This window comes from Toxotes jaculatrix, chromosome 16 (assembly GCF_017976425.1).
Source record: "Toxotes jaculatrix isolate fToxJac2 chromosome 16, fToxJac2.pri, whole genome shotgun sequence".
In the NCBI taxonomy this organism is placed as follows: domain Eukaryota; kingdom Metazoa; phylum Chordata; class Actinopteri; family Toxotidae; genus Toxotes; species Toxotes jaculatrix.
In genome coordinates this window covers 4,864,785-4,884,683 of record NC_054409.1, presented here as the reverse complement: position 1 = coordinate 4,884,683, position 19,899 = coordinate 4,864,785, and the positions used below count along the sequence as shown (strand labels likewise).

At 44.0% G+C, this 19,899-nt stretch overlaps 1 protein-coding gene across 1 annotated transcript; it reads left to right on the top strand.

The window, feature by feature from the left end:
- Positions 1-2,315: 2,315 nt before the first annotated feature.
- Positions 2,316-19,020, top strand: crb2a (crumbs cell polarity complex component 2a). The gene is made up of 13 exons (XM_041058237.1): positions 2,316-2,385; positions 8,767-9,459; positions 10,613-10,808; positions 11,259-11,398; positions 12,124-12,294; positions 12,367-12,480; positions 12,631-13,584; positions 15,072-15,646; positions 16,052-16,217; positions 16,578-17,448; positions 17,554-17,670; positions 18,061-18,187; positions 18,285-19,020. Exons 1-13 carry the CDS (start codon positions 2,319-2,321, stop codon positions 18,504-18,506), a joined length of 4,413 nt encoding a protein of 1,470 aa, XP_040914171.1. The 5' UTR covers positions 2,316-2,318; the 3' UTR covers positions 18,507-19,020.
- Positions 19,021-19,899: the final 879 nt, after the last annotated feature.

The following is a 19,899-nucleotide window of genomic DNA, read 5'->3' as shown; positions in this document are numbered from 1 at the left end:
TCCATGTATTTTGTAAAGGCACAATGTAAGCACAGCATCAGCTAAAATAATGAAGGCCTTAGCGTTGAGTCATCCATATCTCTAACTCAGATTTTAAAAACGTGGCAGTCTCATCAACATCTGAACATTCTGCACAATCCCTGATTGAACTATGATTAGATTTAAAATCCATCAAAGTAAGAAGAGACATAAGAGTCAGGTAAGCTCAATAATGTTTTCTATCCCTGCTCACACAGTCGTGAGCCACGTGCGTGCTGTTCTGTATGTGGCACAGAGTGTCGCGTCCTGATAAGCTCACTGTGGCAAACAGGAAACATCTTGGTAATGCTGACAACAACAACAACAACAAAAAAAAAAAATAGATTACTGTGGGCAAAACAGATCCTGACCTCACAGATGTAAGGAGCACGGCCTTTCAAGTGACACAAAGGCTGACTAATAGATGGTGTTAACCAGCAACTTTTGTCATGTTTGTTACTCATTCCTCGTGTGGCTCACCGCTCAATATCAAGGAACCTCTCAAGGACAGAACAACAGATCTGCTGAGGTAGTCTGTTTCCTCTGAGGAGTTCAGCATGTATCATGCTGGATTTTTAGCACAGCTTGCGTTTATATATCACATTGTGTAGGGCTACTAAAAGAAAATCAGGTGAAATGCAAAGTGCAAACCAGCTGTGAGTCAGTTTGAATAGGTGTGTTTGTTCAGTGCTGGAGTTACAGTGTATTAGATATACTGACTGGAAGCTCTTCAATGATAAAACAGTGATAAAGGCATGGAAGTGCTGGGCTGTGTGCTGCCTGTAGTTGTGTTATGTACTTGGGGAACAGTTTTAATCCCTTACACTGGCCTGTTTCAGTGGCCTGTTTTTACCCTGTTAGAACCAGGAAATATAAATAAATGTTGGTAGTGAGTCTGTTTGTCCAGTACTATGTGTCATGGTCCACCTGGGACGTTTACATACACTAGAGTTGTACACATCCAGCCATATACTCAGGTCAGTTGCACGATAGTAGATGCAGTAGGACCATCCAGCCTGCAACAATGTTGTTGGTAGATTATTCTGTAGAAGTGAACTCTGTAATTCTACCTTGACATCCTTCATACAAATGTGCACATATGCACAATATCCTAATTACGTGCCAGTTACTGTAGGTGACGCGAAGTTCATGGGTGCAAATCGCAAATCTTGTCCAGTGGGGCCGTGGGGGTGTCAGGCGCAGCTGGTGTTTTTCGGGAGGGGTGGGGGATGGAGGGAGTAAAGGGAGTAACAAGTCTCTAACAGGCTAAGTGATAGATGTCTGACTGCTAAGCTCCACGCTACAAAGGAGCCACTAAAGCTGCTGGAGACACTAATGAGCCAGTGACTAAAACCTGGTCTGGATTCACTGGACTGCACAACACAACGCAACGCCACAGGCTGATTAGTTCACACGAGGACGTCCAGGGGATTTAGGGTTCAGTGTGTCTTCAGTGAAATGAGCCAAAGGACTAGCTTTCTACCTACACATCAGTCATTGGTTTCTAGTTTTTTCTGTACAGTATGAAAACAACTTGCAAAGTAACTTACTCAAAACTGGTTTGAATTCGACAATTCACTGCATCATTTTTTAATTTGTACCTGTGTGTTTTTTTGTTTTTTTGTTTTAATTTTTAAGATACATTTTTGGGTCATTTTTGTATTTATTTGTATCAGGTTCTACAGACACTCCACATTAAATTAGTTTTTGACCCTCACTTCATTTCATTGTTTAATGTGGGGGTTTTACCACATTGCTCTTATCCACAAAAAGAGATGTGTAAGTATTTTTAAATTATTTATTTAGTTTATGTGGGGGTAAAACCAGAAAGCTATACCTTTAAGAATCTTAAGAATCTACTTAGGATCTTACCTCCTATTTGACAGTCCAACAATCTTTGTCTTTTAATATATTTTTTCTTTTGATCATGATTTCTTTTGCAGTTCCTTGTCTTTACACTTGCAGTTTCCCCTTTTTGAATAGGAGCTCAGAGAATGAGCATCAGTATCAGCAGGTGTTAATCCAGCTCATGTTTTGCCGTTGTCTCGTTGCCCTCATGGCTGATTACACTCAGTGAGTCCAGAGCAGGGAGGGCCGTCTGTTTGAGTCCGGTGCTGTGCTCATTACTAGCCAAGCATGGACAGTGTGTAGCATGCCAGCCTCTAAACACAGGGCAACAGCAACACAACAAGGAGCGTCTCCATCACACAGCAGCATGTCCGTACTTTAGGACCTCGCACTACTTTTAAAATTTTTTTTTTATTCTAGTGGCATACAGATCAAGAGCAGTGGTTTTTACCATGGAGTTTGGAAAAGTTCATCTGAACCTAAAGACCATGTTGCTGACGATGATGATGTTCAAATGGGGTGAGCAGAAATAACACTTCTGTTGCTTTGTGTGTGTTTAAGGACTGTTTGAATTTTGGATTTTGGATTATCATCTCTGTGTGTAAATATAACTGGGATCACTCGTTTGTTGTTTGAAGTTAGAGTTTAATCCTTTTTCAAGTAACCTGTTGCTTTAGGAACAGTTTATTAAATGTACCTCACATATCTTCACTGTTTTCTTACTGACTAACAAATAAAAACATATTAGCTCTTAGCATTTTAGATTTTTACTTTCCCTAATAAACTAATAGTTCCCTAATAGTTAACCGGAGCAGGTCTCAGGAATGTCATCAGTGCTCTCAGAGATGCTGCTCCCTGAACAAGTGTTTTTTAGGGAGGTACTTGTTGGGTTGTTTTGTGCTCACACTATGTTAAGTGACTCCAATAGATGGAGCCAAGTTGGGCGTGGTTTGTAACTTTCAGCAGGGATGAAGGGGACTGGTCAGTTTCCAGTGCAGGTTCCCACTGAGAATTCACATACACGGCTAGCTACAAGCTACATATATACATACATATATGTATGGATATATATATAAAACTTTGGGGGCAGCAAACATGGCATGTTGAAGTACCAGATCCAGATTTTTGTACTTTAGACAGGGATTCTTCAGTCAGGCTGCTCAGAGACACTTTGACACTTTGAGCGTGTCATCATTTCATTTCATCTTCAAAAACTAAAAGATAGATTACCTGCTAATCTGTCTCAGAGGGAGGTCAGAGACAAAAGACAGACAGTCAGATTATTACAGATTAAGGGATGATATCACTGAGAGTGGGAGCGTGTGTGACATACATAATGTATGGGTGTGTACAGCACAACAGAAAGGGAGTTCTGTGTGCGCATCCTTGTGATTTGTGGACTTTTAAAGATGAGATGAGACGTGTGTGTGTGTGAGAGAGAGATAGAACGAAGCTGTGACTGTGTGTCTGTGACTTTGAGGGCATTGTTTCCCTTATTGGACAGCTGATGTTAGATAGGCAGACAGGAACCAAGAGGAGACAGAGGTGTGTGTGTGTGTGTGGCACACGTCTTAAACACTTAGTTACCTTGGACCTGACAAGTGTGACCGCATTAACTGGAGTTGGGTGAGCTGAATGAGACATATGTCCTCCTGGCTGTCACTGTCTGATCTCTTTCCTCTGCGTCATGTCTGATTGCTGCAGGTGTCTGAACAGTCAGGATGAGCCTTGTGTGTATTCTGTGGATGACTGTGAATAGGGGGGGGGCAGGTCATGATGTTGATGTTGATGTAATGATTAGCTTTGCTGAGATACATGTGTTACTTTATACAAGATCATCACAGCATGTTTTAAAGGAGCAACATAGCCAGCTCAGAACACTTACTATTGTTTCTTTATTCATTTTGCAGAACAGGAGAAGATAATGTGACAAATATGATGACAGTGTAGGTGACAGTGTACACATGCTAGAGGTTGAAGCTCGGAGCCGTAATCTGTGCAGGTATCCTGGCACCACAGGAGATTAGAGAACAGTGAAGGGATTGTACCCAAAGAGGCCAGAGGGATTACAACATGGAAAGGCTCTGGAGGTCAGGGAGGCCATCAAATCTGCTCATCTGAAAGGAGGTGAGGGGGGGGGGGGGGCTAGGATGAAGAGTAGAAGTGGAAGGTGGATAAGGAGAAGATGGGGATCAAAAAGAGGGAAAGGGTGTGCACCAGTGGGGTGCTGTCAAGACAGCAGTTCTAAAGCTAAAACTAGACATCAGTTAGAACAATACAAAAGCAGAAGTGATATGTCTCCTTACATCTGATCTCAGACCAGGGTTCTGTCCCTTAGATGATCAGATATTGTCTGTTTGCATTCATTGCATCTTGTAATTTACTGTGCTCTTGTGGCCACAGTCAGCTGCAAGCTAGGTTGACCACCAGATGCTGCATGTATCACTTCTGTCGTTTCCATGGCCGCATGGCATTGACAAAGCCTGGGTCTTGTCCACTAGAGCAGGGAGCAGCATCTTTTGGATGTCTGCCCATGCACATCCTGGGATCTTTGGGGGTAACGAGCTACAGCTCGCTACGGACAAGTGAGCTTGTCAAGCTGCCCTTGACTTCAGCTTCTGCCATTCTGAGACCAGTCAGGACATTGCATGTTATTATACACATGAGCAGATGCGTGTGGATACTGTAATTTACCTCAACAGCCTTTTCTTCCTAAGCCTTAAGAGGTAGCAGTAGCAAATAAACAAGCAAATTATGCTGTGATCTCGCACTTAAGTTTCTTATCAAGCAAACAAAGGATCACCTCCTCACTTAATTAACATGTGTGTCCTGGTCTCCCTCTTACATCAAGAAGATTTGACCCTAATCTTGAAACCCTTGACAGCCACCTGGGACTCCTCTAGTCTACAGGTGGCTAACACTCTGTTAATCTGTAAAGTTCAAACACAGTCAGTGTCCACTGTTGGGAATGAGGGAAAGACACGCCTCAATCACAATTGGAAATGACAACAACCTTCTGCTCCTAAAAGGTGTGATGCTGGGGTCATGGGTGAGGTGGGGCCTGTCTTCTTACCTGGTAGGTCTGAGACCAGCTGCCAAAGATTGTAAATATAAAATGAATTGATGAACTATGGGGGCATGTTATGGCATAGGACAGAGACCTGTGGCAATGTTGTGGTAATTCTGGACTTAAGACACACTTGCATCTGCATGTTGTACGCTACGGGCCTCGTGACCCTTGAACTTTTCCTTCAGCCCAGCCCTTTTTTTTTTTCCTCTCCTTTCTCCGCGGACAAAAACTCTGAGTAAGCATCCGAGTAAACTGATGGCCGATTTGCATGTTCATCCATTCATGCAGTGTAGTGGCAACACTGCTTTTAACTTTTCTTGTTGTAATGGTGTTAAAGGCAGATTCTTAGTATAACGGTTTCCTTTTATGTTGGGATTATTTCTCATTTTAATGAGAATGTTTTCTCATATATGTTAATACTACATACTAAATTAATCAGTTTTAAGCCTTTTTTTTTTTCACAAAAGTTTCTTTTTACTAGACATAAAAAAGGTATCTTGTTAAAACAAGAACAGTTTGATCAGTGAAAGACCAAAGAAAAATCCACCACTCCTTCAGTCTGCAGACAAGGGAGATTAACTAAATCATGCACTTAATCTTTACATGAATAACTCACACATACAGTTGTGTGGGTTTATTTTAACAAACGGTCGGCTACACTATTTTACTACCACAAAAGAATCAAGTCGCTTTGGTAAGATCACATGACATCTACTGGAGAGATTATGGAACAATAGACTCTTAGTAGTTTTAACTGCTGGAAACTTTACTATTGAAACAGTTCCCACTAAATTAAGACACTTGCTGTGAATTCATATTTTTAGACCGTGGAGGAGTTAGTATGACTACTACTGTTATAGTTATTATGACTACTGCTACAGTGAGCAATTATTATGACTATTACAGTACCTGTGAGAAGTGTTTGCTTATCACTGGGAACAATATACCTTATAGTAATACCTTTAGTAATGTTGCACCTTTCACAGTTACAAAGTAAGCAAAAGGACAATTCTTTTCTTCTCTGCTGTATTGTGGAGTCCCACAGGAGTCCTTTCTCTGTCCCCTTTTATTTCATATACACATCCTACACCTGGGCAAAATCATGCATAAACAAAATGTTGATTTTCATCGTTATGTGGATGATATGCAACAGTGTGTCCTCATAATTCCTGGCACCACCAATGTGTCCTTCCTTGATGAATTTAAGCACTGAATGTCCAATAATTTCCTGCCATTGAATGACTCCTAATCAGAAGTGAGCCCAACTTTACCACCTGGCTACAGAACTAGGTGGATTAACAATCTCTCAGTTCGTCTAGGTGTCTTATCTAATAATGAGGTCTGTAACCTAGTTGTTATTTCAGTCGTGGTTGATGGAGTAAATATACACTGCTAAAAATTACAGTCTCTGTGTTCATGGTAGTGAAGGAACATGTTTGTGGACAACAGTGGAGCTTTATGGCAAACAGAGGAATAAGATGTGTCAGGCTTTGGATGCACAGACGTTAGGATACATTCAGTGATAGTGCGTCATGGGATTTGTTGACTGAAAGCAAATTATATAAGATCACCCTATTTATCTTTGATGTAGCCATGACCCACTGCTCCACAGAGAAAACAAAAAAAATACAGAAAGTGAAAGGACCAAATATGTTCCAACTTTGACAGGAAGTATTGCGTCCATGTTGGAAACTATATCTTCAGGGCCTTTAAACCCAGCGGTTTTAAACTTGATGTCGTGAGTTAGAACTAGACTATGCCTGGTGAGAGACTTGGTGGTGGGATGGGATGTCCTCAGTGTTTCATGGCCGTCTGACAGTCTTCTGATTTCATCTGTCTCTTGTTCTTGGAAAAAGCACAATGATGATCAGCATTTTGCAACAAATTGCAGCAGTTTGCCACAGTGACCATCTTTCTCACTACTCATTCATTCAATATTCTTTCTCTCTCGGCCCACCCTTCCACCACCCCTCCCCTCCATAACTCCCTTCACTGTTAATATCTTCCCCTTCAGTGAGAATTTGGAAACAGGACACTGATCAAAGAGTTGGGGGCTGGGAGGCTGGGGGAGACAAGTGGGGGGGGGTTTGCAGAGGGAGTTGAGATTGGCCTAATAAAAGGAATGCAGTCTGATTTCACAGAGACCTCATGGTATTGGCTGGTGAGGGGAGACAGTGCATTGTGAATCCTCACTAAAGTACCACCCCCCCCCCCCCCCCCCCCCCCCCCCCGCCCCTTTAAATAGTTCACATCCACTTTGTGGACTGACATACAGACTGGCCCCACAGGCAAAGAGAATGGCTATTCATGGAGGATAATGCACAGTACAGTCATTATTTGCACTGGCTACAAGCTAGTAGAGACAAAAAAATACAGTCATAGCTAACTGAGCTTGATGGGCTGGCCCACTGTTCATTAACGAAACAAGGCTAGAAATCCCACTACAGGCCATGGATGGATTATAAGACAACGGGCCCCTGGGCACAGACACATAACCCCCCCCCCCCCCCCCCCCCCCCCTCCCTCCTGCCGAGTACCTGCCAACCAGCATGCCCCTGAGTCATCTGTTGTTGGGTGAAAATTGCAACTGATGAAGAGATGCTGTTGAACTGCTGTCCAAAACTTCCCACCACAGCAGGTCATTTAGCAGGTTATTTACATTTAGCTTCTCGTTGCTTATTTAAGTATTGAAATGCCTCCACATTCATTCATGTGCAAGTGGATAAAGTTTTTTTGGCCCGATGGGGGAGGTAGAGGAAAAGTGAGGCGCGTCACCAAAATGATCAGTCGTTTCTGGGGATGAGTAAAATCCACAGTGAATGTGTTAAATGTGTTAAATGTGTTGACAGGCATTTACAAAAAAAATATTGGATCTGTAGGAAAAGGTTGGAATGGCCAGAGGCAAGAATTTATACCTAAAACAAAACAAACACCGACACGTGTGGGAGGGTTTAGCTGCATATGTGAGGTTTTAACACTTCTGCCAGAACTCTCCCACACAATTTGTCCTTTCAAATGAAGTGAGAGCAGATTACAGGAAATGTCAGAATGAATTAGTGTAACAGATTTAAAAGGAGGTGACCCACTTGGTCATTTCAGTTCATCCACTTATTTTTTTGGTGCTGCTAAATGGAGACAGATATTGTCATTTAAATATATTTAATGAGCCGGGGGGGGGGGGGGGGGGGGGGGGGGGGGGGGGGGGGGGGGGGTCCACATGCTCCCAGTATCCCAGCAAGCAGCACACTGTGTGTTAGTGACCTGACATGAACCACAGTCTCATTATGTGTGCAGCCCATGATCTTAACAGAGTATAAGCCACCTGTAATAAGGTTATAAGTCAGGAAGGAACAGTGAATCGCTGACATTGCCAAATTGTTCTCTGATGTTATTATACAACACTGAAAGACATATAAGTTAGGTAATCACTGAATATTTTCCCCCCAAACAAAAGCATTTGAACCATTTTATTTATCGCTCAATCATATAGCTAGAGGTCCAGTTCTGGTGAGTCCACTGCAGCCTCTGATCTCTGTATATAAAAATGTCAACAGTTAAAGCTCTATTTGAACAATTTAAGCAGATGGTCTAAAGTGCAGACACATTTAGGGCATATTCAAATCCACAAGGTTGTGGTGTCAAGACAAAAATTTGAATTGAGGCAAAGGTGGAAATGGAAGACACTGCCAGTAACAATGAAAAGGTCTATACAGAGAAACAACTGCACAGTTGAAATAAATGGTCTGATTCTTGGGACTCCGTGAGATGTTCTGAGGTGTAAACCGTTTCTCTATAGCAACTGTTCTTAACATGTTCCCTTCCTGTTTCAGGAATCCTCTGCACCGCCACATCAGATAAATGTTTGTCTGAACCCTGCCAGAATGGAGCTACGTGCGTGGACACTATGGACGATTACGCCTGTATCTGTGCCAGAGAGGGAGTCCGATACATGGGCAAAAACTGTGATGAACTCTACGATGCCTGCGCCTTTGCACCATGTGAAGACTGTACCAGCAGCCCCGGTACCACAGAGTACCACTGCATCTGCCCGGACGGACTGACGGGTGATAACTGCACGGAGGAGGTGGACGAGTGTCAGAGCAACCCCTGCTCCGAACCCCGTTCCATGTGCGTAGACCAGCTGAACGGATACTTCTGCAGATGTCCTGCAGGGTTCGGAGGACAGGACTGCGGGACTCATGTGACTGACTGCATCGATGAACCCTGCAGGAACAACGGGACTTGTGTATTACGACCAGAGGGCTTCGAATGCCACTGCGCACCAGGGTTCGAGGGGAAGACTTGCGAGGAAGACGTGAACGAGTGTTCGTCAGAGCCTTGTCAGAACGGAGCCATCTGTTTGGACGGAGTGGCACAGTTCCATTGCTTCTGTGTGCCTGGTTTTCAGGGATACAACTGTGAAATTGACATCAACGAGTGTGCGTCACGACCCTGTGAGAACAACGCCACCTGCATCAACGAGAAGGACCACTACGAGTGTGAGTGCCTGGCGGGTTTTACAGGTACAGTATTTGCTCGGCAAACATCCGTTTTGTCTCCAGTTTTGGATCCTTTAATTTAGGGCCTCTGGGGGTGTAAACAGGAAGTATAATGTTGCCATGGAGCGAGAGGTTTGGCTGAGTGAATTTTTAACCTGTATTTAACCTGACTAAGCCAAAACCGATCTAATCTATATTTGAGACATTCCCATTTCCACACACACACACACACACACACACACACACACACACACACTTAGATTAATTGTTAGTTTGGCTCTGCATAGGACCTTTGCTGATAATAACATCACCAGACTTCTTTTATTTTAATTAATTATCAACACACATTAAAGCTTCATTACAGCTATCGTTACTGTGTATCTGAAGATAATATAATAATTTATAATAGTAAATACAATAAATTGTTTCATTGCAGATCAGGTTTACCACAAGGCTGGATTACCAGTCAGACAATGTGCGTACCCCAGACTCTCAGGGACCCTAAAGGGTCCAGGTTTATCTTGTGGCAGTCACTCAGTCTTGTGACAGTCTTAGTAATCTGATTCATTTAAATGTTTGATGATAAGCACCGCTAAAGCACAAAATAACTTAAAATGATAAGGCCCTAAGGGTGCCCCCTTACTGAGATTTTCCTTAAATGGAACATGTTCCTAAATAAAATTATGTTTACTCAAATTCTACGTCATCCTTAATCCTCTTTGTTCCTCTGGGCGTTTTTCTTCTTCTTCTTCTTCTTGTTCTTCATCATCATTTGTTAATTCCAGAGTGTTTTGTTTGCTTCCTGATAAACCGAGCACGAGGAGTATTTTAAGTGCACAGGAAGATGTTTTTAGTCAGCCGTCTTATCTGCGGCTCAGATAAAGTCTCCGTGCGGAGTGAGAGAAAACACTCCCATCTCGCTTTTCTTACACTGCTTTCCTTCTCCGTGAGCCTGCTCTGTGTCAGAGGAGCTTGGTGTTATCTGCGAGCGGTGGGGTTAGATCAGCACCTCTGCATTCCCCTGTCACTCTCTCGGTTTGTTAGGAGAATGCGAAGAAAGGCTTTTTATCATCACAGATATCTGGAGACCAGAATAGACACACTGATCTATGCATCATCATCGTTTTTCCTTCTTGTGCTTTCTGCTAACGTCCCTGACTTTCTCCTCCTCTCCCAGGAGTCAACTGTGAAATTGAAATAGATGAGTGCGAGTCCAGCCCCTGCCGCAATGGAGCCACCTGCCACGACCTCATCGCCACGTACTCGTGTGAATGTCTGCCTGGGTTCGACGGCGTTGACTGTGAGGTCGATGTCGATGAGTGTGCCAGTGAGCCCTGTCAGAATGGAGCCGTCTGTCATGACATGGTGAACAGGTTAGCCAATCCAATCAAGCTGAACTTACTTTAATTTATCCTCACGGTCAGCCTGTAAAGGATGGGGCTTGTCATGTCCTACACCATCAGATCAATTGAGTTAAACATCCAACTTCTCAGAAAAAGGTGGTTTAACAACACTCACCACTGTAAATAGTGAAGGTATTCAAGGAATCCTTAGATACAATCTCTAACCATCTAGATTAAAAAAATATTCTGTTTTCTGCTTGATAAAAAAGGATCTTACAAAGGAAGTTACGATTTATTTCCTATCTCTAATAAGCCAGAAGTTACAAAGTCATAAGTCAGTTACAAAGTTACAAAGTTGTACGTTTTTCTTAGGAAGTGAACGATTATGTTCCTTGCAAACTTCAGGGCAACTTCATTTTGATAACCACGTACAAATAATACACATAATCACGTACAAAAACCCACATATGTCTGTTCCAGCTACAAATGTGACTGCACTGATACGGGATTCCATGGTGACCGCTGTGAAGTGGACATCCCAGAGTGTGCCTCTGATCCCTGCCAGCATGGTGCCACATGTCTAGAGGGAGTCAAAGGATACGCCTGCCTCTGCTGGCCAGGTACTGAACTACATGCTGCACACCAAACATTTCTGTCCCCAACATAAGGATGAGCCCATGGCGCTCAGCTTTAGTAGGGTTTTCTGGGCGCAAAGAGGAAATCCTCTTACAGTCATCTAACCTAAAACTATAGGTTTGCATTTGAAGTTCTGTTCTGTTCTCTGAGTTTCAAAGAGGACGCATGAAGTTGAATTGATTCACTTTGCACCAGGACATTCAGTCCAACCATTTCTCTTAAACGTAGTTTTAGTGCAAAATCACAGGTTTTTAATACTTAAGAAAAACAATAGCAAATGTTAAATGTTGTAGGAAAATAATGTAACAATAGTACAAACAAATGTATGTCATAATAGACTTTTTCAATAAGGGACAGCAAGACATAAAAGTGTGCAGCCATGCTAGCAGCTCTGTGTACGTTCGACGTTGAGACATTTCGCTGTGATCAACAAACGCTGGTGGTGCTGGGGGAAAAGTCAGAGGATCACCACAGTCCTTAGGATTCATCCTGCACAATGAATGATCACTCATGGTGATCCATCCAGTGGTTGTTGAGATATTTCAGCCTACTGACAGACCCTGCCATTTATTGAGCCACCATGCTAATGTGGCTAAAAACACAAACAACATAACGAAAGCGTGTTTGGATGGAGCTCATTCTGGTTTTTAGTTGTTAATGTGTCCTAGGAAGGAAAAGCCTTCCTCATATTATGTTTTGGTTCCTCTAGGTTATGAAGGCCCAAACTGCGAGATCGACATAAACGAGTGCGCCGATCAGCCTTGTGAGAACGGCGGGGAGTGTTTTGAGCGCTCCGACCCATCCCACTGGGAGCTGGAATGGGAGCTCAGCTTTGCGGATGCAGCTGGATACATTTGCCAGTGTCAGCCCGGGTTTGCAGGTAAGTGAAACCGAAGAACCTCTGGCGCTTTTTAAATCTTCTGGCAAGCATTTGATTTCTTTTCCATTGCAGGAGAGAACTGCTCGGTCAACATTGATGAGTGTGAGTCTGAACCCTGCCAGAATGGAGGCACTTGTGAGGATAGGATCAGCGGCTACACCTGTACATGCCCTGTTGGATTTCTAGGTGAGTCTTGCATCTTGTAATAAACAGAGAATAATTTGTTGCATGTTAAATTTAGTAATACTGTGTGTACTTTATATAGTCTCAATATAAAGGAACACTATAGTACATCTCAGGTGGCCTGAGATAACTCTCAGTGTTATCTCCCTCCAGGTGAACTGTGTGAAGTGAACATTGATGAATGTGAGAGCCAGCCCTGTCAGAACGGCGGCTGGTGTGAAGACGGCAGGGCGTCCTACACCTGCCACTGTCCTGACGCCGAGCCGAGTGAACTTCCCTGGGGAGGAGATCATTGCGACGTGAAACTGCTCGGCTGTGTGGACCACGAATGCCAGAACGGAGCCACCTGCCTTCCCTGGCTGGAGAATGGAGAACACGGCCACACATGCTTGTGCCCTCATGGTTTCTACGATGAGCAGTGCTCCACGAGAACGACCTTCTCCTTCTCCACTCCTGGATTCATTCACATCCAGGTTGTCCTAGAAGAAAGGTCCCGGAGGGAGGTGGAGCACCATGTTCACCAAGGTTTTGGGGTACAGCTACGGTTCCGGACCACCCTACCCAACATGTTGCTTGTCTACAGAGGGGATGTTGACAACCACCTCCTCTTAGAGATTGTAAATGGTGGTCTTCGGGCAAAAGCTCTTTCTGAGGAGTCTGAACTGGATGTTACATTTCCAGGCTTAGTTAGTGATGGAGATTGGCGGGATGCTCATGTGTTTGTAGATAAAGAAGGTCTGGTTTTGATTCTGAAAGGCCCTGGTTGTGACAGGGATGGGTGCAGAGTTACGGATGGTGGTACAGATGAATCACCTTTCCAGCCCTCTGAAGCCTTCACTCACATTTATGTAGGTGGGGCACCGGAGGAGCTTTTGGAGTACTCAGTAAGCGGTGCAAGCTTCATTGGATGTATGGAAGACCTGATGATAGACTCTAAGCCTATCCTACCCCAAACACTTCCAGAGGATCAAGGCCACGAGCTGGGATGTAGTAAGACTGAATGGTGTGAGCCTGACCCTTGCCATGGACATGGCCGGTGTGTGGACCTGTGGACCAGCTACCAGTGCGACTGCTACCGTCCATTCCACAGTGAGAGCTGCTCTGATGGTAAGCACTTTGACTATCAGCAAATTTTAGAGACTAGTCCTCATAGGTCTATTTTACTTAAATAAAAGCAGCAATACCACAATGTTAAAACCCTCAAGTGACAAGTAGAAGTTCTACAGTCAAATTAACTTATATCAAAGTTGCTTAAAGTAAATTCCTCAGATGTTAAGACTGAGTTTTGAAGTCCAGTTTGTTGGTCAGTATTGCCCCGTGAGTGCAAGGTTGGGGATTCCCCCTGCAGGTACACCTCTCTGTGCGTCTCATTCATACATGGCAGCTGACTGATGTGAATGAGCTAACTTTCTGAGTGATCATTTTACAAGTACATATAGCCAAAATCACAGCACAGCCATTATCTTTGACTCGTGTGTGTGGCGATTCTGTCAGATAATGTTGTTGTTATAAAATCAGGATTTTAGCAGCAGCTTGGAAATGTCTTGAAGTGACTGTCGGTTAAAATGTATCTTAATGGGTTGTGTTTCAGTCATTGTTCCATACTTGTTCCATTGTCTGACACAGAAACAGAAACATGTCAATGAGAACAGCTTTATTAGGAATTAAGCTGAATTAAATGACTGTATATGTGAGCACAGAGAGGAGAAACAAATAGATAAAGGGCTGAAACCAAATACAATGTAATGAGGTCATGAATAATATGCCAATCAGCATATTATTCATGACCCACCGCATATTAGTTACTATGCTGTCTGGTAGTTTAATATTGCATCATATTTTGATGTGATCATGTATATAGTATTTCTTGGCCCTAAATATTTTGTATGTGAAAACTCACACTCCACTCACAGAAGTGTTTTTGAGGCCTAATTAGGCCTTTTCCCGGGACTGTGTAGGTGATTACAAACTTTGATTGACAGCTCCCTCACCCTTCCATTGGTTTTGTTGTACCTGTAGCAAAACATGTAATATCAAAATTTCAAGAGGAAGTGCATCTGCAAAGAATTTCTCCACATCGGGTTTAATTGATCACCTGAAATCCAAACATCTCGCTCGCTGTGCTGAATATGAGAGGAATGCAGCACAGAAAAGGAAAATCCCTCCGAGCACGCCCACTCTTTTGAAAAGGCAAGGAAGTTTAAAACTTAACTTAAAGCGCTGCAATTCTTGGTGCATTTGTTGATGTTAAAGGCCTACGTCCATAAATGCAATGGTACTAATAATTGGTATAATCGTTTTTTTTTTTGTGCTTTGTGAGAGATGATAGTTCCTCTTTCTTGGTGACAGGACCCATAAACATGAGTAGGTGCTGCACTAACTGTGAAACCTGACCACTACTTCCAAAATAATTCACACTACATAGGCATTAAAAAATATATTTACTTCTTGCTTTTTGTTGGTTTGACATCTTGAAACAACATTTATTGCTGTGTGAACTGTTACATTGCAGTGGAGGTCCTGACTTGTTACGATCTTCTGTGTGATTAATCCAAATTTCCAATTCTCCCCCCCCCCCCCCCCCCCCCCGACAGAATTCCCTTCATGGACGTACAGCCATGAGGATACAGTTAGTTTCAGTGTCTACGAAGTGGGTAAGAGCCACGGGAGCAACTTCAACGTGTCCTTCTTCCTGAGGTCATTGAAGCCAGATGGGCTGCTCTTCCAGCTGAGAAGACCCACAGAAGAAGAGGGGGGAGAGGTCTACTTCTCACTCTATCTGGGGATGGGGAGGGTTTTAGTCAGCTCTCTGCCTAACAGTGTCCCACTGACAGCTCCAATATTTGTGACCACCGGTGAGAAGCAGCTTCTGCAGGTGGAAGTCCAACAGAGACAGGTGATCTTTGAGCATGCAGGCCTTCGCTACGGAATAGGAGAGATCCCCGAGGTGAACATTAACAGTGGAGATCAGGCCTTTATAGGAGGACTTCCAGGAGAATGGGGCTCTGATGGGTGGGGAGGCCATTACAAAGGATGCTTGCAGGACCTTTGTTTAGACTCCGTGCATCTAGATGTGGATGACTGGAACAGCTCGGATGAGGAGGAAATATATTTGCCAAGTATTACGGAAAACGTGAAGAAGGGCTGTGTCAGTGATGATACTTGTAAGGTAGGAAATAGTTCCTTAATCTGCTTTGTTCCTTACAGTTGTGTGTTCCATTTAAAGGACTCATTGCATTCATACCGCCCATACAACCAGTCCTCCTTGTTGTGATTCCTTGTCAAATGTGTAATAATACAGATACGATAACTAACAAAGTCTCAGCCAAAAGTCGAAGTAATTCCCCCTTAACAAACACATACGTGAACATTACATCTTGATCCGATCAACAACGCCAAAAACCTTAGATGAGAGCAGTGGCAGCAAATAGTGTTGATGTGACTGTACCAGCAGAATCAAGAACTTGAAACCTATCAACATCCAAAGCAAACACTGTTGAGATTTACAGTTTTATTTGCCGTCTGAGTTTTTCATGTTCGGTCGATGTAAAAACCTCGATGCTTCCGCCTGCAGACGAAGCCTTGTCTAAATGGAGGGGAATGCACCATTACATTCAACGACTTTACATGCTCCTGTCTGGAGGAATACACCGGAAAGACCTGTGAAACACGTGTGTGGTGCGTTAGTGACCCCTGTGCCAATGGCGGCCATTGTGTGGACCTCCCCGATGGATATGAATGTAAGAACATCTGTATTAGTTTAGAGCTGTCACAATACCAGGCCCCTGGTGCTGATAATATATATACATTTGTCAACACAAAGATCATACTAGATGAAAATGCATGTTAAGGCATGTACCTTTAACGCTGTTTAAGGACAGTGTTAAGGACAGAGAATTTAAAAATGTAGGTACAACACTTGCTTGGTGAATGACTACATTTCTCACGTATTTTCCGAGGTAAAGGTTTTCAGAGACACGTTAGCTTACATTAAAATGATACTCAATGAGTTCTAATCAGTGAGGTGTACAGATATGGTATTAGATTAATCAAAATCAAACTGAAATCAAACCAAATAACTTCTCCATTCGGACCCTTAGGTGTGTACAACGCCACATTTGAGAACAACCCTGTGCAGTACAGTGCTGGAGGCTCCCTGGCCGAACCCGTCTCCGATTTGTACGTGGAGCTGCGGACTCGATCAGAGAACGCCATGCTCCTGAGGGCCTCCTGGGGCTCTGACCTGCTTCTGGTGGGTTTGCTGGATTCTTCGGTCCGAGTGGAGATCCACACTGGCAACAGCGTGGAGGCTCTGACCTTCACAGGAGTTCGTCGAGTGGCTGACGGGAGCTGGCATCGCGTGAACATTTCGATGGCTGAGAAGGAACGCAAAGCCTCTTCCTGGGTCATCACTGTGGACGGGATCACGGACACCAGCAGCTCACCAGAGCGCACGGGAAGCCTGCACTTTCTCAACGAGAAGGGGGCCACACTTGCCATTGCTGAGAGCTTCACTGGCTGCTTGGGCGCAGTGAGAGTCGGTGGAGTCTACCTTCCTTTTATGGATGACTACAAAGCCCCGCAGCCATCTCAGTTCCATTTAGTTGGAAAACCAAAGATTCATTTAGGTTGCACTAGTGCCCCGGTTTGTGATTCAGATCCTTGTCTAAATGGAGCTACATGCGAGGACCTGTTTAATCAGTTTGGCTGTGTGTGCGACTCTGGCTGGGAGGGCGAACAGTGTGAGACAGACACCGACGACTGTGCGACTCAGCCCTGCGTGCACGGAACCTGCAGGGACTACTTAGCTGGCTTCGAGTGCCTTTGCCGCCAAGGATATGCTGGCACGCTCTGTGACGAAGACCTGGACGAGTGCGAACATCACGCTTGCGAACACGGAGGCACCTGTCAGGACGGACCCAACATGTACACTTGCATTTGCCCCAAGGACTACAGTGGCCCCCTCTGCCAGTGAGCACTCACTCCTCCATCTGTTAACCAGTTTGAACAGGCAGCAATATCTGTCGCATTTCAGTTGTCCTCCATTAAAGCAACGTTTAATACCTTTTCCAACAGGTGGGACTATCCTCCAATACAGTGTGGTAAAGATGTCCAGTGTGACAACGATGGTATCTGCAGTGACGGGCTGTGGGGAGCTAACTGCACATGCATGCCGGGTTTTACAGGCAGCAGGTAAGCTCCGAGATTTTACCCCCCCCAAAAAAATGTTGTGGGATAGAGTAGCTTGCAAAAGTTATCTAGATAACTAAATATCTAGATAAAAGTATCTAGATAATTTTGGTTTTTATTTACTCTGGAGGCACAGTGGTGCAGTGGTTATCACCATCACCTTAGGGACAGAAGGTTCTGGGCCAGGGATTTTCTGTGTGGAGTTTGCATGTTCTCCCCACTGGGTTCTCCGGCTTCCTCCCACAGTCCAAGCACACGCAGATTAGGTTCACTGGTGACTCTAAATTATCCACAGGTGTGATTATGAGTGTGAATGGTTGTTTGTCTCAATATGTCAGCCCCGTGATAGACTGGAGTTCTGTTAACATGTGACATGTGTTTTCTGTCCTGCAGCTGTGAAACAGAGATCAACGAGTGTGAGTCTAACCCCTGTCGAAACGGAGGTTCCTGTTTGGATCGATTCAACATGTTTGTGTGTGAATGCCCGCCTGGTTACAGTGGCCCCATCTGTGACACTAACGTACGTTTGTTACATTCAAGAAATGTAGTGTTCTCTGACATTTCACTCCACATCTGCATCAGTAAGGCAAGCTCTCTTTCTTCTGTGCCTTTTGTAGAAACAAGCTCATAAGCAGGGCATCCCCTGGCTGGTGGTCGCCATCCCGCTGCTCTGCTTGTGCGTGCTCATACTGATCATTGGCTTGACCTTCATGGCGCTCACGGCGAGGAAAAAGCGCCAGTCGGAGGGCGCGTATAGCCCTAGTTCCCAGGAGCTGGCCGGGGCTCGGCTGGAGATGGACAGCATGCTCAAAGTCCCGCCGGAGGAGAGACTCATCTGATGTCACAAAGTCTGGGAAATCAAAGGTGACCCGAGGAGAGGTGACCCGAGCACTGCGGTCCAGGTGCGCAGAACTAACTGTGAAACTTTGAGAGAACACCTGGGCTGAACTGAAGGACAGATGTTGTTGGAGACAACCCCCTGCTGGTGGAGACCGGGTACTGACCTACTGCTGCTGCTCTGTCATTTAACAGAAATGTATTAACCCTGTGCTGCTGTAGGTGTGTTTTCTGAGAAAACAGCCCTGAGTCCTCTACACCCCAGAAACCCACTGACAGGACCACACGCTGCTTGTTTGTGGCAGGGCCTTAACCTGTTTTAATAGTTGTAGCTTGTGTACAGACGACAACTGAAGGGCTTTACTTCAACTATCACTGCACAGTCAGTAGCTAAAGATAAAACGACGTCGGCTCTGAGAAAAACTCCAGATTGTACTGGAGTGACTGGAAAAATGTTTCAACTTCTCTAACAGAAGGCTGGTTGAATTTTTTTTTTCTTTTAACGACCTCACCTCGTTGTGTGTCCTCTCCTTCTTCTTCGGGCAGTGTTTTAATGGCAGAACAGTAGCGAATGGAAAAAAATGCTTCACTTAGCATTTTCTTTTGCCAGTTTTTCTTAAAAATTGGATGAAATTGGGAAACTTTATATTATTTACAGGTGCTCCAGACTGTTGCACACGGTTGTGGTTGGTTGGCAGGTCGCTTCCTCACATCACATGAAGCATTAAACCAGGAAGCTGTAGGCCGCAGTGGAACGTAGGATCAGAGTGTACAGCCCGTTCCTTTCCCTTGGGGTGTCAAGGCTTTCTTCATCCCACCCCCCCAAAAAAAAGTGGACAAACAGTGGAAGGAGGACTGCTGCGCAAGGGAATGAACCATTGTAAAACTGGGGAAGAAAATCAATACAAAAAAACACCAAAACACCTAATGCATATTTTAAAATGACATCATTTTAATTGCAGTTTAAGAGCTGGTTGTGTAAATGACATCAGAGTAGAGTTTTCCTTGTTAGGATCTGACCTGTATATATTTGTATATTTATTGTTCTTCTGAGTTTTTACTTTTAGCGTCTCGCATGCACAAAGGGAGCGTCTGCCGACGTTCGTCTCAGACGCTTCGGCAGCAACTTCACCTTTGTTTACGATCAGTGAAGAAAAAGTGAAAGCCCGGGCAAATTCAAGGCAGTTTTCTGGGAGATGAAAACAAACTGCTACTGCAGATGTGAAGTTGTCAGTATGTTTCAGAGATTTTTTTTTTTTATTATTAGTGTGAGGTTGAAATGTTGCACCAAAACAAATAATGAAAGGAATTAATTAAAGACCTATCCTCAAATATAAACATGAAATAACCTGTAACATATTTTACTGTGAAAAATTAGTTTTTTAATAAATATGA

Bases quoted from the DNA above. Each gene is read 5' to 3' on its own strand.
- crb2a (XM_041058237.1), top strand. From the start codon at position 2,319: ATGGAGTTTGGAAAAGTTCATCTGAACCTAAAGACCATGTTGCTGACG. The intron at 11,399-12,123 runs GTACTGAACTAC...TGGTTCCTCTAG, and splicing joins CGCCTGCCTCTGCTGGCCAG to GTTATGAAGGCCCAAACTGC. The intron at 17,671-18,060 runs GTAAGCTCCGAG...TCTGTCCTGCAG, and splicing joins CCGGGTTTTACAGGCAGCAG to CTGTGAAACAGAGATCAACG.